Below are 25246 nucleotides of genomic sequence, written 5' to 3' on the forward strand. Positions count from 1 at the left end.
TACCATAAGATAATATGATGTTTTATGTCAACTATGTCTCAATAAAACTAGAAAAAAACCCCAACTCATATCAATGCTTTTCAAATGTCTTTTTTTTTAACTGGACACTTTTGTCAAATCAAATCCTAGGCAGAAATAAATGTAGAAAACAGGAAGGAAGTAGTAAAAAAAAGAGTTCACCTCTGAGCCCCCAAGACCCACTCCAAATGAGCTCTATGAGGCACAGTTTAAAACCACTTAGCTGCATAATCAAAAACAATAGACTCATTTCTCTGATATTGATTGGCACAAGGACAATACATTAATTTGTTTATGTGTTCTTTCGGGTAGTGAATAACAAACCATAAATATACTGTTAGAGCTTATTCAATGAAGCTAGACTCACAGGGTCTCGCCAGGTGGGAGTAAGCTTTGCTCTATTTCACAGTTGCATAAATCAGTGTATATTTGGAAAGTCTTCTATGGTCAATATAGCTAGCCATGTAAATTTATGTACCTTTTAAAATAATATTTAAATACTAATCTTCTAAACCAGAAATAAGCTTAAACTTCTCAATAAAAAGTCATTGAGTCTGACAAACCTTCAAATATGTAATAAATGGTTTTCCATTAGGATCCTAGTCTTTTCTGCATCTGTTTAGGCTAGAAATTTCTAAAAGAACAGTTCTCTTGTGAAATTCTGATTTTAACTTCCAGGCCTCATTTAAAAGAGGAAGTACAAGGAGTGACTGAAATGAAAAAATACTAAAAGACTTATCCAAATATTTTTGAAGCTGCAAAAATATTCAGGGTAAGTTTGGGGGGAAGTACAAATTGGCTTTTATTTTGTGAAAACTGGCTGTTCCTATTGTGTTTAGTTTGAAAACCTCATCCACAAATAAACTTCATTTTGTTTGATACTGTAGGCTGAATTCATAAATGACATTTGTCTAAATTCACGTATTGAGCATTATGTCCTATTCTACATTTTTAATAACATTGAGAGCATTGCAAAACAAAGAAAAACAAACTAAGAAATCCAAGATGCCAGGATCAGGACACCTATTCGTGGAACATTTCTACTACTAAGAAATCATTGAAATTCAAGACAAATTATTTATTTCCTAAAGAATATATGAAAGTGAATTAAACTTATTAGCAAATCAAATTGGTCCTATGCATGATTTGCTTACTTAAATATACTGTGTAAGTATTAATTCATAAAAGAATAAAGTGTTAGACATTCCTAGTTGATCCACTGACTTCCTCTACTCCAACAGGTTATACTAATGTAGATATTACCACAAAAAGTCCATCTTTGTTCTATATAAATAACTACATATAAATTAAATCTGTGTAACTGATTTCTAATAGCTTTATAATATCCCTGCATATTTACTTTTTAAAAACTAATCTTTAGGAAAATAAAGAGTACCCAAATAGGAAAAAGTATATTCAGTGGCAAAAACAATCTGAACAATTGAATCTGTGTATGTAAAAAGAAGACAATGTAAAGTGATGAACAGGCTGATTCAAGGGACTTGAGAAAGGATCCAGAGAGTTTCTGAAGAATAGAAGAATATGGTCCCCCTGCACAAATATGTGTCCTTGCCATAAGGATTATTTTGCACTGATTAATTTATAAAGCAGACACAACAGAGGCTCTGAAAACAGAAGTTACCTTTTTATAAGGGAAATTTATATTTATAAAGGAAATCACCATTTGTGAGGCTGTCTCTCTTCCCTATACAAGGAATAGGATTACTCTAAGTCACAAGAGAATGTTTTTAATGGAGAAGGCTCTGACTTAAATATGCATAACAAACATTACCCTTGTTAATTTTGCTTTTCCTGGTCACCTTCCCAAAACTGGCCTCCCCTATACCTTTTGTTCTTTTTCTGAGTCTAAAGATGGCATTAAAGCCTGAGTTCTAAGCCGTCTTGTAAAGTTACTATTTTTTTCCCGGGTATCTCTCATGTATACATAAGGTATACAAGTTAATAAACTTCTGCTTGTTTTTTCCTTGTTAATCTGCCTGTTCCAAGCCTATACTAAGAAGGATAGAGGAAAATTTTTCCTCCCACATTTCCAAGATTCCATATAAGAAGGTTCCATGCTCTTGTCAGAAAGAAATTAACGAAAGGGCCCTGGACCCTGAATCAGGGTACCTGAATACTAGGTCATGCTCTGATTTAAAATCAGCATCCCAGGTTACATGGGAAATCACTAAATTTTGATATAGGACCTCTCTATGCACAGTAAAACTATTAACAAGACAATTCCTTTCTTTCTCAATTTTCTATGATTATCACAATTAAAAAATAATAGCAGACCCAAGATTTTATGTAAATGTAGAAATCAATGCAGATTTCTAGTCCAAATCTCACCTTCATTCTAATATTCAATTTTCATTAGTTCATTGAATATATATCAAGTATTTATTAATTTACGATATGTTTGTCACTCTGGTATATGGCAAAGATATAAAAACAAAAGCAGTTCTTGCTCATGTGAAGTTTACAGCTTATTGTGGTATATCCACTCTTATCATAACACAACGTGATAATATGATAACAGAAGGACATAGGACAAGCACAGATTTGGGGATTCAGAGAGAGTCTTGAGGAAAATCACAACTAACAGGAGATTAAAGGAGAGTGGAAATTAGACAGATAAATGACGATGAGGGGTTGGTGGTTTGTTATTGGTGCAGAGTCTGGAAAGTTTTTGGGGAGGAAGGAATAGCCAATCCAAAGTCTCAGAAGAGAAAACACTATGCAGCAGAGAAACTAAGAAAGGTACTTTATAACTGAACTCATCATGACTCAGATCTGCATTAAACTCTAGGATGATCCTCTAAGATAAAAGTGCCCACAATTATCAATCTCTTTTTTGTATACGTTCTTCTCCATTCTGTTCTGCACTTTCTCTCCATTAACCTAACTTTTTACTGATCTTTCTAGCCCAAAATTCTTCACTGTGATTTCTAAAAATTCCATTTGTTTATAATAGCATTTTCTACAATAGCCAAATTATGGAAACAGCCCAAGTGGCCAATGACTGATGAATGGATAATGGATGTGATACATATATAAAATGGAATATTACTAAGTCATCAAAAGAATGAAATATTCCCACTTGCAATGACATGGATGGAGCAAGAAAGGATTATGCTAAGCAAAATAAGTCAGTCAGAGAAAGACAAATACCATATGATTTCACTCATATATGGAATTCAAGAAACAAAACAAATTAAAATTTTTAGTGAAAATACCTTAACTCTTTTCCTTTATTTTAAAAATAATATATACTCACTATTTTAAAAATAAACCACATAAAAAAAATAAATAAACCACATAAAAGAAAAAATATTAAAATTATCTAGAATTATCTAGAATTATACTATCCAGTGATTGCCATTAACACATTTGGGTATGACTTTCCCATTTTTTTACAGAAATATGCATATATATGTAAATAAGTATCTTGTGGGCAGCCCAGGTAGCTCAGTGGTTTAGTGCTGCCTTCAGCCCAGGGTGTGATCCCGGAGACCTAGGATTGAGTCCCATGTCGGGCTCCCTGCATGGAGCCTGCTTCTCCCTCTGCCTGTGTGTCTGCCTCTGTGTGTGTGTGTGTGTGTGTGTGTGTGTCATGAATAAATAAATAAAAACTTTTAAAAAAAGCATAAAAAAATAAATTCTTAAAAAAATAATAAATATCTTGTGAAATATAGAATTTTAATAAACATCATTTGCAGTAATAACTCATTTTGCTTTTATTAATTATTTAAATTTTATTATCATATTAAGTTAAATGTATTAATTTAATAAATATTACTTGAATGAACAATGGCCAAATTTTCATAACAGGTTCACTAATTCCTGAAAACTTTCTTCCTACTTACAAAATCTAATTTTCAAATTTTAAATGGTTTAACCCTCCATGTGTCTTCTTTTCTAAGTTCATAATTTTAAAAGGTGACAAAATAACCCAATAATGTAAATTTTTAAAGTAAATACAGTATTCGTGTCTATTTAAAATTATAATTAAGAATTTTGAAAGGGCTTTTTTCCATTTTCTTTATTCATTCACTTCCACCAAAACTGTTTAAATTATATGGTAAATGACCTCAAGATACTTTTTTTCCCCCCTGGGGGCTTTAGCAAGAAAGAGAAAAGCCATTTATGATTTTTTGTCACAAAGCCAAATCATGACCAAAATGTTACAAAGGAGCTCTCAAAAGTAGCTCATACCATCTCTCAAAAGATTTTGCATTTATCACTCACCCTATTACAGTTGGTTCATTCTAGGAATGCATAAAGAAACCTGGAAAATATATGAAGCATGGAGTCTTAGCTCCATGTATTTATCCCAGGTAATAAATTTCTTAAATAAAAGTTCCATTACTTTGACTCTTAACTCTTCCAACTCCTTTTTGCTAATGCAGAATAAAAAGCAAAAGTTAGTCTGTCCCTGATGAATGTTTTTGTTTATGTTAAACCAAGTCCAAATAAGGATAAATCAGGACATGTATTTAGCTTTTACAATCTAATATCTTCATAGAACTGCTTACCACTTCATTAGATATGCCTACTGTTTTCAAAGTTGTCTGTTGATTTGTAGTACACAAAAATATTGAAAATAAGGTCTTGAATTTTCTTCATTCTTGGTACATGAAATCCCTTAAACTGCTTAATTCACATGTGTTCTCCAAAGGTATTAAGCCACTTTTTAATTGATATAATTATTTCTGTCAAAAGATATTAACCAAGTATTTTCCTGAAACATTAAAATAATATTGACTCACTGTGTTTAGTACAAAAGTTATGACTTTTGTCATAACTTTCAGAAGAATAGTAATCATATAGCAGAATTCCTGGATAGGCAATTTAGAAAAGAAAATTAGAAAATTACATAAGCTCTTCTATGTTGAGAAATTAACAACAGCCAGTTAACCTTGAACCAGATTATTTAATTATCATAAATAGAGGAAAATACTAGCAGTAGGGACCTCTTGATCTGTAGAAAAGATTTAATAGTCAGACATTTTTATTTTTCCCCCCATCTGTGATAGACAAAAAACTGACCTTTGGTCTTCTGGGCACACAAATTTCTTGGTTGACTAGACCAATTGCCCTAGATGTTCAGGAGTCTTTGGGGAAAGAAAAGACTGATTCCAAAATTCTTTTTTCCAAGATTCAAAACTAGGTCCCTTTCAAAATGCTTTGGGCACATGATCGCACTTGATTTTTACACACCAAAAATTCTTGTTACGTAGGTCTTTAATAATTCCTGGATTAGATACTGAAATATAATTGCTTTCTTAATGATTTAAAATCTTTACAAAATACAGTATTTTTTGAAACAATAGTTATATAACCTCTTAAATGTGTTAGTTCTCTTGTTCTTTTTGAATTCCTAGAAGATCATATATACTCTAGTGTGTATATGTGTGTGTGTAGAAAGAGAGAGGAAGGCATGCTTATTATTTCACCATAGACACATGCCTTCTTTAAATAAGTTTTATTTTTTTAAAGATTTTATTTATTTATTCATGAGAGACACGGAGAGAGAGAGGCAGAGACAGAGACAGAGACACAGGCAGAGGGAGAAGCAGACTCCATGCAGGGAGCCGGAAGTGGGACTCGATCCCAGGACCCCAGGACCAGGCCCTGGGCTGAAGGCGGCGCTAAACTGCCAAGACACCCAGGCTGCCCAACCAACAGATGAACTCTTTTTTTTTTTTTTAATTTTTATTTATTTATGATAGTCACACACACAGAGAGAGAGAGAGAGAGGCAGAGACATAGGAAGAGAGAGAAGCAGGCTCCATGCACCGGGAGCCCGACGTGGGATTCGATCCCGGGTCTCCAGGTTCGCACCCTGGGCCAAAGGCAGGCGCCAAACTGCTGCGCCACCCAGGGATCCCAACAGATGAACTCTTAAAAGAGACTGTGACTTCAGTGACTATCAAGTTGTTTGAGTTTAAAATATCAAACACCTGAGACATTTTCCTCTCAATTCAAATTTTTAATTTCTACCATAACTCCAGCAAATATAAAGACCAAACCCTGAAAATGGCTAGAACAGATGATTTCTTTCAAGCTAGTGTGAATTTGAATAAATTTTTCAAAGACTTTGAGATTGGCACTATAATGTTTTGATAGTTAAGACTTTTGTAATTGACTGACTCCATTAAAACTGACATCTCATCATCAAAATCAACATTTTATTTCAACTTCCAATCAAAATAGAGTCAATTAAGAAAACAGGTATATTTCTTTTTCTATTGTCCAGTTCTATTGATTGCATGAAACCTAATGTCTACCATTTGCCTTTTTTAAAAAAAATATTTTATTTATTTATTCATGAGAGGCAGAGAGAGAGAGAGAGAGAGAGAGAGAGAGGCAGAGACACACAGGCAGAGGGAGAAGCAGGCTCTATGCAGGGAGCCCAATGTGGGACTCGATCCCAGGTCCCCAGGATCAGGCCCTGGGCTGAAGGTGGCACTAAACTGCTGAGCCACCCGGGCTGCCCTACCATTTGCCTTTAAACAACATTTTTCTTTTCTTTTCAGAAATATTCTTTCTTGCATCTATATAAGCCTCTTTCTCCTTTTTAGTATCTTAGGGAGAAGGTTTAGTAAGTGATATCCATTCTGTTTCCTAAATTTTATAGACAAGTAATACCAGGGGTCAGATATGCTTGTTTTATGAAAGAGTGTGGGATAACACTCTCACATTGAAACCTACATTTCATAGGCAATGAGTTTTCATTTTGTAGATATGACTCCCACCGCCCACACAGAATACTATGGTTTATAACTAGTCCTTCAAACAGTTCCCCTAACCAATACATGAAACCCTGAAATGGAAGATAGTCATTCTCATTTTTTACAGACTTCTCCTTTTAAACAATGCAGTCTCCACTTCCCATTCCTCACTGTTTCACAGGACAGAAGAGCTTGACTCTTGGTAACTTCTGCCTAAATAAGATGCTATTGAGAAGAGTAATTTTTTTTCTCCACTTGCAAAGAATATTACATACTATGCACAATGTAAATCACATTTTAAGATATTGTTCACATGCTTAGAGGTCTATGAGTGATAATTTTTTAAATAAATTAAGTATGTTTTATTTATTCTAAACAAAAATTATACATGGTTTCATTTAACTGTATTGGTGATCTAATTAGTGACTCCTGGGTGTGAGTGATAAGGTAACTATATGACTGGAGTATTAGAGTTGACAGCATATATTTATGAGGATAACATGTCAATCTTTGGGTAATAAAGAAAGAAAGCATTAGGGAACTAAGATAAATATTCCTTTTTTGGTGGGTTTGTGGATGTAAGACTTCATATTATTTTAAGGTTTGAGCCCGATTTCTCCACTTCATTTTCACCATTTAATTAAGTGATTTCAAAGAAGGAATAAGTGGAAACATTTATGCATTGTTTTCAAACATTTCCTATAGCTTTCTAGAATGTTATATTTGTCTCTGATACATTTTCACATTTCAGAGGAAACACCTGTTTCTACTTATTTTCAAGGTCAGCAGTAAGGTTATGTTTTTGAAATAATGTCTGGAGTGAAACTCAGAAGAGGGAAAAACAAAATGGCAGATGCCTCATTCCAGAATATTAATTGTTCAAAATTCTGGGTTTCAGAGTCTCATCATTGAGCTTGTATACACAAAGCTCTTGGTCTGAATTCTAGTCATAAGGGGTCTTTGGCCAAAGAGCTTGTATACACAAAGCTCTTGGTCTGAATTCTAGTCATAAGGGGTCTTTGGCCAAATTCAGCTTTACTGAATTCACACCCCAGTAAGGTTTACAGTCTTTCTAATATCATTACTAAAGAGTGAAAATGAGTATAAAACTAGCAAAAGAAATATATCCAGTAATCTCTCATCTATGAGGCACTTTGTTGCCAAGATGTTAAGATTTTTTATGGAATGGGTGTGTAAGACTATTACTTCACATACTATCATCTGATCCAGTCATTCCCCTTTGGTATTTATACAAAAGAAATGAAAGCATATGTCCATGCAAAGACCTGTACATGAACAATTATAGCAGCTTTATTTGTAATAGCCAAATGCTAGAAACAATACAAATGTCCACTACCAGGTGAATGAACAAACTTTGGTATATCCATAAAATAGAATATTACCCAGTAATAACAAGAATGAACTACTGTTAAACACTAAAATATAGTTGAATCTTGGGGCACCTGGGTGGCTCATTCGGTTGGGCATCTGGGTGGGTTCAGGTCATGATCCTGGGTTCTGGGATGGAGCCATGTGGGGCATCCGACTCAGTGGGGATTCTCTTGTCCTTCTCCCTCTGTTCCTCCCCTAAACTCATGCTTACATGCAATCACTCAGAGATTAATAAAATCTTTAAAAATAAATTTAAAAATAAAATAAAATATAGATAAACTTAAAATAATTATTCTGAGTGGAGTAAGCCAGACCAAAAGGGGTACATACTGTATGAATTCATTTATATAACATTTTTAAAAATGCAAACTAATCTGTAATGATAGAAAGGCCAGTGGTTGCCTAGGGGTGGGTGGTACAGAAAGGAGTGACAAGAGACATAAGAAAACTTTTGAGAGTGACAGATATGTTCTTTACTTTGACTGTGGTGAGGATTACAGATGTCATAACTTATTAAATGGGGATGCTTTAAACATGTTCAGTGTATTATATGCCAATTATGCCTCAATAAAATTTAAATAGACTGTCCTGAGCTTTACCTACTTCTACTGAAATATCTATTGAGTTTGACTCCTCCTTCTCACTGGAAATTCCTTAGTGGAAAAAAATAAAGGTGTTTTCTTCATCTTAGAGTCTCGATTACTATTATACACAGAAGAGAGGACTGTGTTTTTCTCCAGAAGAACCTCCAGGACTTGACTATCCCTCAGTCTAGGACACTTCTGAGATCCAAATCACCTCCCTCTCTTTCCCTGCAGGGGCACCCAGGGACACTCCCTACTTTTGTCTCCTCTCTGTAGCTGCAATTACACAATCTGACTCCAGGAGGACTGGCAGGGGAATGAAATTTACTCTCTTGGAACTTCGCATAGAATGTTTATTATAGTAGTAGCAGTAGTACTTTATCAATCACTAATATGGTTAAATGAATCCATGTGTACTTTATGTTTCCATCTGTTTAATTAAAACAAAAAAAAATTATGTATTGGCCATAGGCCTGTGAGGCTTAGAGAAATGCACTGAGCATAGCATCTGGCAATAAGAAACATTCTGTAAGGGTTACTTATATTATTAAGATTATTATTGACATTATTATATTCATAAAATAAGCAGTTTAACCCCTTAATTTTAACATTTTATTGTGATGTGATAATTGAAAAATGACAAACACAAAGAAATTGTAAAAGTTCAAGAATCTTACAAAAGTCTACAGTAGTTCTGAGTCCACTCTCCTTCAGACTCTTATTTGTAAAGTGGGAGCTCACCAAAATACCTCTTTCCTTCTGAGCACTCTGTAGGGTAAGAGTATCCCCAGGATCTCTTTGGCAAAGGAGCCATTCCTTTCCTAAGAACATGCAGGCTAGGTGATTTCCATTCTCCTGGGTCTCCATTCAGCTTACTATAGGTATTCCTTATTTTATTTAAACCTCATAACAGTCCTAGAAAGTAATTAATATGCCTGTTTTCACATGAAGAAACAGTCTCAGAGAAGTTATATAAAACTACATAAAGCTAAAGATGGACGAAAGATGAATAAAGAAGATGTGGTCTCTATATACAATGGAATATTCTCAGCCATTAGAAACGACGAACACCCACCATTTGCTTCAACATGGATAGAACAGGAGGGTATATGCTGAGTGAAGTAAGTCAATTGGAGAAGGACAAACATTATACAGTATCATTCTTTCGGGGAATATAAAAAATAGTCAAAGGGATTAATGGGGAAAAGGGAGAAGATAAGTGAGAAATATCAGAGAGGGTGACAGAACATGAGAGACTCCTAACTCTGGAAAACGAACAAGGGGTACTAGAAGGGGAGGTGGGCAGGGGGATGAGGTGACTGGGTGATGGGCACTGAGGGGGGCACTTGATGGGATGAGCACTGGGTGTTACACTATATATTGGCAAATTGAACTCCAATAAAAAAATATACAAAAAAAATAATAAAGCTAAATATGGGAAGTCATTCAAACCCTGGTCTACCTATTCTAAAGCCCCAGAATCTCCCATTATAGAATGCTGCCTTTGGCCATCTTGGCATGGATGGACACTCTTTGTTTTAGGGAAAAAATTTTTTTTAAAGATTTATTTATTTATTCATGATACACACCTTGAGGGGGGGTGGGCAGAGACACAGGCAGAGGGAGAAGCAGGCCTCATGCCAGGAGCCCGACACGGGACTCAATCCCAGGACTCCAGGATCGTGCCCTGGGCCAAAGGCAGGTGCCAAACCGCCGAGCCACCCAGGGATCCCCTAGGGAAAATTCTAAAAGAGGTTGCTGTAATATTTTGACTAAGGTGTATCACTAAATAAAAATACTAGCAGTTAATATATACCGATAAGCGCTAAACACAACAGCCATCTGAGGTACATACTATCACTCTCCCCATTTTATAGATGAGGAAACTGAGACAGAAAAGACAGGCAATTTGTCTAAAGACACATGGCTCGGATATAAGCCATGGTCTGAAGGCTTAAAGCCTTCACTACCACACAATACCTCTTGTGATGGATATTTTCATTTTGCCCCTCTAGATCCATTCTCTACCCTTGTGTATTAGGCTCTGTGCCCTGGGACACTGACCTTTATGATCTACTTCAATAGGGCTCCTTGGTCTCTGAGCTTCCAGTTAGATTGAGGAAAGTGAAAAGGCACCAGGAAATGAAAAGCCATCAGGAATTGAAAGGGATGCGGAAAGTGGGGGTGGATATTTGTTCCTCTGGCTCCATTCCTCCAGGGCTGCAATTAGCCCATCACATGCCATCAACTCTCATGAGCCCTGAGCTTGGTCTCCTGGGTACTGGTCCAAGCTCTCTCTTCCATTGTTGCTGGATCTTGGGGATTCAGCATCCTCTGCTGGCTGCCCTTAGCCCTCCCCACATCTTGCTAAACTATTATTCATTAAACTCTATCTTGCCCCTGTTGAGTGAGCAATCCATTTTCTGCCCAGACGACTGCTGACACCCTGCCTCTGCATGAGACGGCATCATTCTTTTATTATTCCTAGAGTAAAAATTCTGGGATGACCTCCCCTCTCCTCTTGATTTTGTAAGAAAATGATAATAAGCTCCCAGAGCATGTAGACTTTAAGCAGCTGTTGGGACAGTTTGGGTTTGGACCTGAGATTCCTAATGTCCTAGACTTTCAACTCTCTGCTACTCATTCAAAGAAAGAGGAAAATATTTCAGTGCCTTTTCAGTCCCTGATAAAATATAGTAAATTTATTTTTTTTTAAGATTTATATACTTATTTTAGAGAATAGGGGCAGAGGGAGAGGGAGAAAGAGAATCCTAAACAGGCTCCCCAACCAGGGCAGAACCCAACACAGGGTTTGACCTCAAGATCCTAAGATCATAACCTGAACTAAAACCACGAGTCAAGGCCTGACCAAGACACCATCCAGGAGCCCCGAGGATAGTAAATTTAGATCAGATGCTATTAAGAGAAAGAGAGAACAGGGGGAAATGGGGTTTTCAGTTTTTTTACTTGAAAAAATACACATTAAAAAAACAAATGGTAATATTTTTTTCAAAGTTTTATTATGTCCTGGTAGTACTACTGAAACTTCCAAATTTGCTTAATCTTCTGTGGTTTGTGCTATTGTCTTATCAAGGAAGAAACTGAAGAACAGAGGAGGTAAATAACCCACCCATGGTCATGAATCTAATGAGTGGTAGAACTGGTTCAAACTAAGAGACACCCCCTGTCTACTCTCACCCAATGGCAGTTAGGATCCCAAGGAACGGAGGGTATGCTCTGGTCTCCATGGTCCTCCTTGAGTGAAGTGTCTGGCTGCTTGAGTTGCTTGGGTTGCCTTCATCAGCTATTATCACCTTATACTGTCATTGCATCTCCTCTCCTACCTCTAGACTCCTTAAAGACAGGGACAGCACCTTGTTGGCCTCTGTTGTCCCCATCGATTAGAGTGATGGCTAGCATCAAATACCACAAACATTCATTGAACAAATTAAGGAGCCTGAAATCTCTAATTTTACTGATAAAACTACAACCTCTTAAGAGGCTAATATCCAAAATATATAAAGAATTTATATGACTTAACACTAAAACAGTAAGTAATCTGATTAAACAATGGGCAGAGGACCAGAATAGAACATTTTCCAAAGATGACCAACAGGTACATGAATAAGTCTCAACATCACTAATCATCAGGGAAATGCAAATCAAAACCACACTGAGTTATCACTTCCTACCAGTCAAAATGGCTAGTACCCAAATGACAAGAGATAACAAGTGCTGGCAAGGATGTGGAGAAAAGGAACCCATGTGAACTGCTGGTAGGAATGCAAACTGATGCAGCCACTGTGAAAACAGTATGGAGGTTCCTCAAAAAATTAAAAATAGAAATATCATATGATACAGTAATCCCACTACTGGACCCAAAGAAAATAAAAACACTAACTCAAACAAAATATATGTATCCCTATGTTTATTGCAGCATTATTTACAACAGTCAAGATATGAAAATAACCCAGGTGTTCATCAACAGATGAATGAATAAAGACGATGTCATATATATATATATATATATATATATATATATATAAATATATAAATATATAAACATTACTCAGTCATTAAGAAAGAAATAATGAGATCTTGTCATTTGCAACAACATAGATGGACCTTGGGGATATAATGCTAAGTGAAATAAGTTAGCAGTTGAGCGTCTGTCTCAGACTCAGGATGTGATCCCAGGATCCAGGACTGAGGCCTGCATCGGGCTCCCTGCAGGGAGCCTGCTTCTCCTTCTGCCTATGTTTCTGCCTCTCTCTGTGTGTGTCTCTCATCAATAAATAAATAAATCTTAAAAGAAAAAAGATTTATTGAGAGACTTCTAAGTATCATCATTTACCTCCTTTAAAATTAGAAATTATTTGACAATTATTCCTTTATTTAATAAAACTTCTTTCTGATATAATAACACAGCCCACTATGCAGCATTACTTACAAGTGAGAAATAACACCAATCCCTACAGCTAATATGTCCAGGTGGAAGGTTCTTTCAGAGGGGGAAGGGCAATTGGAAGGGAATGTTTGGGGCAGCCTGGGTGGCTCAGCGGTTTAGCGCTGCCTTCCGCCCAGGGCGCAATCCTGGAGACTCAGGATCGAGTCCCATGTCGGGCTCCCTGCATGGAGCCTGCTTCTCTCTCTCTCTCTCTCTCTCTCTCTCTCTATCTCCCTGTCTTTCATGAATAAATAAAATCTTTATATAAAAAAAAAAAGGAAGGGAATGTTTGTAGACAGGAGTTGGGAGAGGTAAGGAGAAAGAATGAGGAAACTCAGAACAAGTATATTATCCAATTAACAATGGATCTTTTGTGTTAGCTTCTTTGATGTAAGAATATAACATCTGTGGGTAACTTTAAGATTTCAAAGTTGGACTTTTCTTATACCTAAGAAGTATTAACTAGATCCATTGACAATAACTCAGTTTACAAAGAAATGGAGGAGTAAAGTTTTTAGTTCCTTTTCCAACTTCAAAGATGAATTGTTTAAGTACATTCTTGAGATTGTCTTAACTTGTGTTTCCAAAATGTAATACCATACGATGATTTACAGACCACCGATGCCTGGCCAAATAATTTCTTCACTTTTTTTATGTTAAATAAAGATGAAAGATACCGTACTTAATTATTATTTTTTAAAAAACAGGAAGGGGAAACTTCAAGTTATCTCCAGAGAGTTGATACAGAATATACCCTACTAGGAAACTGATGAACTAGGTTAAGAGGACACAGTGTATGTAATACTCCACAATTTCCTTTAGAAATGGATGTAAAATCACTCTTGAGTAAAATGAAAGGACTCAGAACACGTATGGCTTCCTTGCACTTCTCACATCTGTTAAATGTGTAACTATCACTATACCATCTGTTTTTCCTAGAGTTTATGTTTATATAAGAGGAAAATTTTGAGCAGTGAGAAAAAAAATGGCCAAATTATATGCTAAAAATTTTGCAAATCCAATTTTAACATTGTCTCTCTAGTTTTTGTTAACAAAATCTTCCACTGTCGTAGCTTTTTTTAGGGGAAACATTGGCTTATACAGTTTCCAGTACCCCCCTAACAATATATTTTCTCACACAGGAAACAAGAAAACCATCTCTCCAGCCTTTTTCCATTTGGGTAAATTTATTTCCTAGCAACAGCTAGCCATCTGGTTTCTAACAAACATAGTGGCACCTCCACTTTGAAAGCAAAATAACAACATTACGAGGATTATAAAAATACTAGTTAACATTTATTGGGCACTTACCCTGTCCTGGACCTCATCTGAAACCTGCATTATCTCATTTAATCTTCTAACGACTTTCCAAAATGGATAGTTCTATTATCTCCATGTTACAAATTAGGAAACTGGAGCTAACAGAGACCATGTCACAAAGGAATTCTTATCAGTTAGAATGCATTTATCTTAAGGTAACTAAATGTTCAACTCTAATTGGCATAAGCAAAAACATCATTTCCTTACATCTGGAGGTTTAGCAGTAGGATGTGATTTGAGTGTGGATTTAATCCAAATCCCCCTTATTTTTGTTTAATCCTCAGAACTGTATGAAGATGCCTGCATCAGGTCTGGGATTCACATCAGTATAGGATAATATCTAGAAGAGAACTCTTCCAAGATGCCCCTAGCTAAACTCCTCTTGAGTCTCAGTGGTCCAAAGTACAGGAGATGACCTTTCTTAAACTGACTGGTGAAGGAGTTGGAATTGCCATGATTGATACCTAAATTAAAGCTCATTCCTATTGGTATTGAACTCCAATTAATAAAACTGGACAATTTTAGGAATGCTTCTCTCTAGTCCTATTCTGCCTAAGCTAAATTTCAAGGTTAAAATATCAGTAGGTTAAATTTCTATTCGAATTTTTGTAAACTGTTCTTGGCAATTGTCATACTTGTTAAAAAATTATTAGGACTATGGGAATGCCTGGGTGGCACAGTCTATTAAGTGTCCAGTTCTTGGTTTCAGCTCCAGTCATAATCTCACAGCCACGAAACAGCCTAATATGGGGCTCTGTGTTCAGTGCGGATTCTGCTTGAGACTCTCTCTGCTCTTCCCCATACCCCCGGTGCTCTCTCTTTCTCTAAAATAAATAAAATCTTTTAAAAAAGTATTAGGACTATAAAAATTATGCATCACGTGATTTATTTAAAAATTAAAGTGTGGGGTGCCTGGGTGGCTCAGTCAGTTAAGTATTTGACTTTGGCCTGGGGTCATGATCTCAGGGGCCTGGGATGGAGACTTACATAGGGCTCCTCACTAAATGGGGAGTCTGTTTGTCTCTCTTCCTCTTCCCTTACCCTACTCAGGCTTTCTCTCTCTCTCTCTCTCTCTCTCTCTCAAATAAATAAAATAAATATTAAAAAAAAAAAAAACTAAGGTGTGTACCTTTGTAGGGCTTATTTTCTCCATTTAAGACAACAGTATTTTTTTTTTTGACAACAGTATTTTCAATATTGTGTAAGTCAATTTTCCCTGGGTATGTGGATATAAATGGGATTACATTTATGAGACCCACCATATTATTTTCTAGCTCTAGGGCCCAACTCCTAATTCCTATGATTCTCCCTAAAAGCTCATCCAGTTTGTTTTGGGAAGTTCTAAATTGTGCCTGACTGCATAGAGGTTTGAACAACTGTTCTTTCAAATGTCCCAGGTGCAAGCCCTGTCTCTTCCCACCTCTTCTCTTTTTCTGGTGCCTTCTGCCAGAAACCATCTTTGTCCACAGGGCATGGCATCTTTTTCCCCATCTCTCTGCACTGAACACCTCTGTCACTTTTAATCCAGAACCTCACAACACCCTAAGCAGGTGCTTGTTCTAACTGATGCAAGAGAAAATGATGCTCTTCCTCACTTATACCCTACTTTGGGCTGACAATATTGACTGTACCCAGAATCTTACACCATTCTAAATTAAAAACAACTTTTGGAGGAAAGCTTTTCCTTCATTCGGGTCAAACACAGCCCTATGCAATGGGACAAGAGATCCAGTTCCTGAGAAAGTTATCACTCTTCCCCAGTGCTTTTCTTCCCAGATTCCCAAATTCTCATGCAAATGTCTATGCAAATAACCTCTAAAGGTTTCCCCTGTAGCTGTCAGACCTTGCCAAGGCCTTTCTGAATCTCTTTGATGGACACAATATGAACTCAAGGCATAACCCCCTTAGGACCATTTCTTCAACAAAAACATTTTTACACTAAAATGATCTTCCAAGTTTGTATATCATGTTAATAAAAATATTTTTACTAGATATTATTCTAGAAATTTGCAACTTCCTTTGAGTTCCACCATGATATAATAATAAGAGGACTTACTGAACCACTTCATTCAAGACACAAAGGAGTCTGTCATAAAATTAATAGAACTTCTATAGATACAATAACCATGTCAATCAAATGTGAATTAGGCCCACAGAAGACCTACTCTTTGTACTGGCATTTTCTTAGAAACTTAAGTGGAAGCCAAATAAGTAAATAAATAAAAATGTTATTATCACAATGAGGCCACAAGAAAGTACCAAAAAAGAAGAAAAAATTGTGACAGAATGACTTCAACACTTCTTTAGAAAATATCAAGATTTTCTTGTATATAAGTTATCAATTTTATTAACATGGAAGTTTTTAGTTAACTATATACAGTTTTTGACTCTTAAAGATCAAACATCATTAGAATTTTGCTCAATAACTTTTTCATATTCTACTTCAGTGAACCATCACACTTTATGTTACCAGCTATCCAAAAGTTGTTCATTAGAAATACAAATTGACCTTCCTAAACAACAAGAACTACAAAAATGTCCAATCCCTACTGAATGAATTTTAAATACATTTATGCTTAAATCTAAATAACATTTCAGTATAGAATAAGATAGTCTAGAAATTAATACTATATAAATCTATGCTTCCTCACATTGGTTTCATGCCTTTATTGACCTATGGACTAGGAAAAAACAAGAAACAAAACTCTTTACAAACCATTTTGAAATCAAATCTGTCACAATTAGGTTGGCCTAATTTTGGTAAGGTAGTTAGTAATTAGGTAGACCCACTTTATTAAACTGACCTCATTAACTTGTTTTTTGTCCAGATGGAACACTTGACCAGAACTTGTAGAGGCAATTTCTTCATAGACTTTATATCCAATATGGCCCCTGTCATCACAATCTCCAGTGAGCACAAATACCACCTATGATTTTTTTTTAAAAAAGAAGACAGTTTAAAGGGTTTTCAGAAATCAATATGTATTTATTGAGTACCTATTAGGTGTTAACATGCTACTAGTAAAGTGGAATAACTACATTATTATATATATAACAATATTTAATTATATACAATAAAATCATACATTTATAATATATATACATATATAAATGTAATACCATACATATACATAATATGTCTATATTTCTCCCTATATCCATGCACTTTGCAAAAGATTTTGAAGTCCCTCTTACTTGAGAGGTGGAGCTTAATCTGTCATCTTCAAATTAAAGTTTGGACATGTGATTTCCTTTGGCCAGCAGCCCAAGGCAAAGGGACATTCTATCAGTTCTGAGCCTACATTCAAGAGGTCTTGTGTATTTCCACTTGATCTCTAGTGCCTCTTCCTTGGCTATTAGAAGAACATGCCTAAAATAGCCTACTAGTCCCAAAAAAGGGTGAAAAACCTGTGAGGCGGGGTCAAGTTACCCTAGAGATCAGCCTAGGTAAGTCAAACCCAAACTTTCTCCAGACACACAAATTAGCAAGTATCATCTAGTTCTAAAGAGCCATGCAACTATGTGAGAAATAAATGCTTACTGTTTTAAGCCATTGAGAGGTAGGACTATTTGTTATACAACTATAGCTAACTGACACAATAAGTCACTGGCTCAGACAAGATTCTACATAGGAGGTGATATTTGAGACACAGGTCTTTTTTGTTAGGTCTATGTTTTTGTTAAAAAGATAATATGGTAAGAAGAACTTTCATTAATCCCCAATCATTTCCTTTCTGTATTAAAAACAAAATATTAATATGTACAAATATTACATATCAATTTAATATGTGTAAATTAAACAACACATACATATTGGAGTACATATCTACAGATCAATAGTTGTAATTGTTGCCATCTGCCACAAAAAGAATAGTCAAAGAGGAGAGGCAACCTCTCACATGCCACATAGGCATACCTTGTTTTATTGCACTTTGCTCTATTGTGCTTCACAGATACTTTGTTTTTTACAAATTGGAGGTTTGTGGCAACCCTGCATCAAGCAAATCTATCTGCACCATTTTCCCAACAGCATTTTCTCATTTCATGTCTCTATGTCACAGTTTGGTAATTTTTGCAATATTTCAAACTTTTTCATTATTAGTATATATGCTATGGTGATTTGTGATCAGTATGACTTATTGAAAACTCAGATGATGATTAGCATTGTGCAGCAATAAACTATTTTTAATTAAGTTATATACATTGGTTTTTATTTTTTTTATATACATTGGTTTTTAAAGGCATGATAATACTTCACAGTTAAGAGACTATAGTATAGTATAAACATAACATAAATGCATACTGGGAAACCAAAAATTACTTGATTTTATTGTGGTATCTGCTTTATTGTGGTGGTCAGAACTGAACTCACAATATCTCCAAGGTATGCCTGAATTCCTTCCAGCTATATTCATATAGAAAATCTGGGGGCTGACTTCTACTCACTTGTGACTGTTTCTGTTGGATAAGCTGGAGCACCTCATGAGTGAGCCGATAATCCTTGGACCGTGCATCAGTGAAAACATAGATGAAAGAGCCAGGAAGAGAAATTTCCAAGGCAATTTTTATAGCTCCAATACTCATTTCTGGACAATCACCACCACCCTGTTGAGGAGCAGAGAAAAAAATGCAATTATTTCATCAACAAAAAAGAAAGGAATATTTTGGTTGTGACAAGTTGCTTTAGAAGCTCTAGAACGAAACAAGTTTTTCTTCACATTTATTTTCCATCAGTTTGCCAGTGGATTAGTCACTTTGGTTACCAGGAGATGGAAAATATATAAAGTGATGTGTGGATAGAAAAACCTGTGTTTATGGATAAATTATAAATTCACCCAAATACACAAAATAATAGAAATTGTTATATACTTTTTTTCCTAATTAAATGTGGATTCACTCTCCCATTCCCTTACATGACTATTTCATACATCCCTCTTTTCTTGTCCATTATTTGATGACCTTGTTTTTACTGTACTGAGAAGACAGTAGCAATCAGAAGAGAACTTCCATGAACTCCCACCACAATATCTATTAACCTAGCTACGTGCCCTGCCTTTACAGTGAAGGAATCATTTGGGTATAGCTAAGGCTAACTACTCACATGTGCCTAATCAAAAACATTGCTCCTGTGGCTTTCCCTCCCTCTACTCCGTTGCCAAACATTCCTCCTTAACTGGATCATTCGTGCCAACAAACATTTTCTCCCATACCTCAAGCTTTTGCTCAAATGTTACCTATCAGAGAAAACTTCTATGACATTTCATATAAAATACACACTCTTTGTCATTCTTTTCATTCTGCCTCATTTGACTTACTAACACATGATGTTTGTGTTTTATTTCCTACTTGAATAGACTCACCATATTTTCCTAAACAAAAATAGTCCTCACCCTAGAAAGAATTCTTGTCACATTTATTTCATTTAAAATTTATAGATAAAACTGTAAGTATGTTGTATTTATAGTTTTATATATTTTAATTTAGGATTATATCCAATGTTCTTCAAAATCACAGGTTTTAATGATAGCATAATATTCTATTTGTATCCCGTAATTTAGTTAACCATTTCTCTACTATTGATTAATGCTCTTTCAAATTTTCCTTTATTGTAAATATATAAATACAAATCTATTTTATAGACATATATAATATATAGTGTAATATGTAACATATATATATATATACATATAATGTTTATTTCCTTAATATAGATGTCAATAACTATAGGGCCAAGGGAATGGACTTTCAACCAATATGTTTTGAGCAATTAATAACTACTAAACACCCTGCTAGGATTTAGATACACAAAGATGAATAATAAGCTAAAGTAATTTGTCCTTAAGGAACTCATGGTCTAGAAAAAAACAATCAAACAAAAAGCAAGAGAGCTTGCAGTTACAGGGGAGGCCTTATGGTTCTACAGTCCACCAGAATTCAGTAAGAGTTCTTTCTCAAAAAGAAAAAAGATAAGGTTTTTTTCTTTAAACTCTGGAGATTCTACTTGATTCTCCCACTGGGGCTTTCCCCAGGCTTCAAACAGTCTCAGATTGTGATACAATATCCTGAGCACAATAGATCTGATCAGGGTCAAAAGAGCCAGGCATTTGAACTGTTTACACTGCAGTTTGGATAAACTGGAGAATATTTTCTTGCTTTGGATCCCACTCAAAACTTACAGGCTGGGAGCACCATTTATTAAATGAGTTGGAACAGAGCTCCAATTGTTATGAAGTGCTTCTTAAATTGAGACATTCATGAAATACTATGTCATTTTCTTAATGGTAGGGGACTGAATGTTGTAGTAACCTGATCTTCATCTGAGAAGATGTCAGCTGTAGACTCCCAGGAATTTTACTCAGTTAACAGTCCTTCCTATTTTTGCAGAACTTATCACCTATCTCCACCATAACTTACATGTGTGTTCATGACATTTAGTTTAGTAGATAATACTGTTCTCAAAAACTTGTATACTTCTATCTTCAAACTGTGTTTACCTTCAAAATTCTAAGTTTACATTTCTAAAAAAGATTTATTTACTTATTTATTTATTTATTTATTTATTTATTTATTTATTTGAGAGAGAGAAAGAGAGAGTATGTGTATGTGAGAGAGTGAGGGGAAGGGCAGAGGGAGAGAATCCTCAAGTAGACTCTGCCAAGTGCAGAACCCTATTCAGGGCTCGAGTTAACAATCCATGAGATCACAGCCTGAGCCAAAACCAAGAGCCAGATGCCTAACCAACTGAGCCACCCAATTTTTTTTTGGCACCCCCAAGTTTACATTTTCAATAGTTTGTTAAACATCTACTCTTAGGGCAGCCCGGTTGGCTCAGCAGTTTAGTGCCAACTTCAGCCCAGGGCGTGATCCCTGGAGACCTGGGATGGAGTCCCACGTTGGGCTCCCTGCATGGAGCCTGCTTCTCCCTCTGCCTGTGTCTCTGCCAATCTCTCTCTCTCTCTCGAATAAATAAATAAAATCTTTTTTAAAAAATCTACTCCTATTGGGATCCCTGGGTGGCTCAGCGGTTTAGTGCCTGCCTTTGGCCCAGGGCGCGATCCTGGAGTCCCGGGATCAAGTCCCGTGTTGGGCTCCTGGCATGGAGCCTGCTTCTCCCTCCTCCTGTGTCTCTGCCTCTCTGTCTCTCTATGTCTATCACGAGTAAATAAATAAATAAATCTTTTTAAAAAAATCTACTCCTAGATGTTCTATAGGTCTCCACAATTCCATGGTTCTAAAGTAGAACTCATTAGATTTTCCCCAACCTTATCTTCCTTATTTTTGTTAATCAAATTACCTGCCTCCATAGGTTCAAAATAGAAGGTTCAAAATAGAAGTCATTTTGATTTCTTCCTTCATCTAATCAGTAGTCAAACCATATTTCTTTACTTCCATCATAAATCAGTCTCCTCCCTTCCTCCTTACTTCCTGTAATTCACTCTTATCATTGATTTTGTTCAGAATATAGTCTCCAATCTAACCTTCTGCTCTGCCTACCACCAAACTTTATTTTTCCTGAAGTAAAGAGCTATCTAGATCATGCACTTACCTAAAATCTTTCACTACTTGTGTTGAATCAAATTTTCTTTCTAATTTCCTATCTCCTACTGCTCCCCCACCATAACTTGCTTCCTTTAAGCTAAGACTATTTCCTGTTCTTTGAATATGCCCTTTATTTACACTGTAATGTCTTTAGTATTTTCATTTATCTTTCTACTACTCCATTTCCACCATCAACACTCCTCATCAATATATGCATGGCTAAATTCCCCCATTTGCTATAAGCTGTAACTGTACTTTGCCAAGTCTTTTAAGTCCTGAGTTCATAGTATTTGCTGTCATATAGTAATTTCTGAGTAAACATTTGACAAATTGAACTATTTTCCTTCTAAGGTTGAGATGATATGCCTTTCCCTCTCTAAAATTTTCTCTTTTTTCCCATCAAATATAATTCATTCTTCAGATTTACTCTAGTATGCTTTACACTTCAGTGATATACCATGTTTTCCTCTGCATAATAGTTATTTGGGGGGATTATCGTGTGCTCAAAATGTCCTTGCTTAAGCATTTGTGTACTAGGAATGGGGGAAATAGCTACTGGGAATGTTAATAGCTTTAATATGTTACATATATTTAATATATTGCATGGGAATAATTTTTACTTGAAGTCAACTTCAAGTAAATGTAATGAATATTCTGGACTGCTCAAAAAACTAAATTCCTATTGTATTTTCAGAAGCTTAAACAGAAACATTCCTCATCTGTGCTTGACATCATGCACATGAATGTGAATCACAATATAAAATTTACCCATTCCACGAGCATTTGTTGAATGGCCAAGTACACAATACAGCTAGCTCTGTGGTAGAATGGTTCTAAGGGATCCCTGGGTGGTGCAGCGGCTTAGCGCCTGCCTTTGGCCCAGGGAGCGATCCCGGAGACCCGGGATCGAATCCTACATTGGGCTCCCGGTGCCTGGAACCTGCTTCTCCCTTTGCCTGTGTCTCTGCCTCTCTCTCTCTCTCTCTCTCTGTGACTATCATAAATAAATAAATAAATAAATAAATAAATAAATAAATAAATAAATAAAATAATAATGGTCCTAAGGAGAGATTAATTGCCTCTTGCTAATTGTCACCTAATATCAAGAGGCTAGGAGAAGTCTTCTATGGACCAAAAATCAGAACGCTAAGAAACCTCCAGGGATATACGCTAGGAATGACAAAAATGATAAGCCTTGTCCAGATAGTAAAGGGCAATCTTTGAGCCACTTGACTTGTGTGCAAATTTACTCTAATTAATCAGTAACAACTCTTCTCTTTAAAAAATAGTACAATATCTTTACATTATTACCTTTTTGCTTAGCTAGGTTAGTGGATAACTGAAAATTAAATAAATGTTAACTTATAATTTATATCTTAGTGAAACTATTTATCTATCTCATGTGGATGCATGGTCTTGAAAATAAAAATTTTTTTTCCCAAAAGAAGTATAATGTTATATCCTTATAAGAGCTTTTTTCCCAAAAGAAGTATAATGTTATATCCTTATAAGAGCTCACTTGAGTTTGAATTTCTAATCATTTTAAATCATAAATAATCATTAAAATGATCTAGAATACATTAGATATGTGCTATCTAATACAATGGCCACAAACAAGCCTTGAGTGGTTACTGAGCATTTGAAATACAGCTAGTGAAACTAAGGAACCAAATATTTTATTTTACTTTAATTAATTAAAATTTAAATTGAAAAACTAAGAATTTTTCTAATTTTTCATATTGATGACATGTTGATATTTTTGATATAACTGAGTTTAAAAATTTATTAAAATTAAACTGTTTTTAAAAATTACATATGCAGTTCACATCATATTTTTGTCAGATAGCACTGCTTTAGAATGGTTTAGTTAGGGATCCCTGGGTGGCGCAGCAGTTTGGTGCCTGCCTTTGGCCCAAGGCGCGATCCTGGAGACCCGGGATTGAATCCCACATCGGGCTCCCGGCGCATGGAGCCTGCTTCTCCCTCTGCCTGTGTCTCTGCCTCTCTCTCTCTCTCTGTGTGACTATCATAAATAAATAAAAATTTAAAAAATAAAAAAAGAATGGTTTAGTTATGTAGGCTTCATTCTAGACTATTAATTTGTAAGACTGCTGCTTTGATCTAGAAGTTTTCCATGAACTTTGCTTGCTGGCAGAAGTTATTAAAAACAAAATTCAAATTGTTTAATTTACTAAGGATCAGGAATCAAATGACAACCTACTCTAAAAGTTCATTAAGTTTTTCCATATATATATATGAAACTTGTCCTACAGATTTGCTAATAGTGTTTCTCAAATCACTAACTGATCATCTGAATCTTAAACTCAGTTTTGGCAGAAGAAGACTAAAGAGAATTATTGTCAAAATGTCCATGTTTATAAATAAACCTCACAAAGTCAGATATTTTAGGTTGATCTGTGTCAAACTCATGCCAGGTTTTTAAATTGGAGAAAATGGGACTGTGACTGAAACGCTAAAAACAAACTATTTTACATTAGTTCCAAACTTAAAAAAACAGTAGTCCTTTAAAAAAAAATCTTAACATTTTATGTTTTGACTTGAATACCAAATGGGAAAAAAAATAATATTTCATAAAACATCTTTAATGGAGAAATTTATTTTTTTAAGATTTTATTTATTTATTCATGAGAGATACAGAGAGAGAGAGAGGGAGAGAGAGAGAGAGGCAGAGACACAGGCAGAGGGAGAAGAGGGTCCATGCAGGGAGCCCGATGTGGGACTCGATCCCAGGTCTCGAGTATCAGGCCCTGGGCTGAAAGCAGGGGCTAAACCGCTGAGCCACCTGGGCTGCCCAATGGAGAAATTTAGAACTGATGAATGTAAATCTGTGAAAAGCCTCATTAATTTAATTGACCCTTTTATTGGTAATAATACACTCTACTTCTAATAGTCAGTGGATACCTCCTCTAAGCCAAGCACTAAGACAGTACTGTCACATCCACTATATTATTACACACTTTACATTAACTGATGAGGTAGGTATCATTTTTAGCACATTACATTGCCACGGCACTAAATTTTGAAAACCCCTTTCCTAGGGTCACATAACCACTAAGTGAAAGAACAGAGATTGGAACTCAATTCTCTCTGGCCTGAGACTTTGTACAAACTCCAGAGAGGCATTTTACAACCTTCATCAACTCTGTGACCACAAGCAAGTAGCCTGTCAGAGGAAAAAAAGGTTCTCATTC

General features: G+C 35.6%; 1 protein-coding gene across 1 annotated transcript in view; it reads right to left on the bottom strand.

Annotated features, from left to right (window-relative positions):
- Positions 1-25246, bottom strand: part of HMCN1 (hemicentin 1) — a 460089-nt gene that overhangs the window by 319148 nt on the left and 115695 nt on the right. Inside the window, exons 3-4 of the mRNA XM_072733161.1 lie at positions 18942-19100; positions 17300-17422 (exon numbers count right to left, since the gene is read on the bottom strand). Coding sequence (XP_072589262.1) covers positions 17300-17422; positions 18942-19100 — 282 coding nt within the window. The remainder of the gene's footprint in view (positions 1-17299; positions 17423-18941; positions 19101-25246) is intronic.

This window comes from Vulpes vulpes, chromosome 13, assembly GCF_048418805.1.
Source record: "Vulpes vulpes isolate BD-2025 chromosome 13, VulVul3, whole genome shotgun sequence".
Lineage (NCBI taxonomy): Eukaryota > Metazoa > Chordata > Mammalia > Carnivora > Canidae > Vulpes > Vulpes vulpes.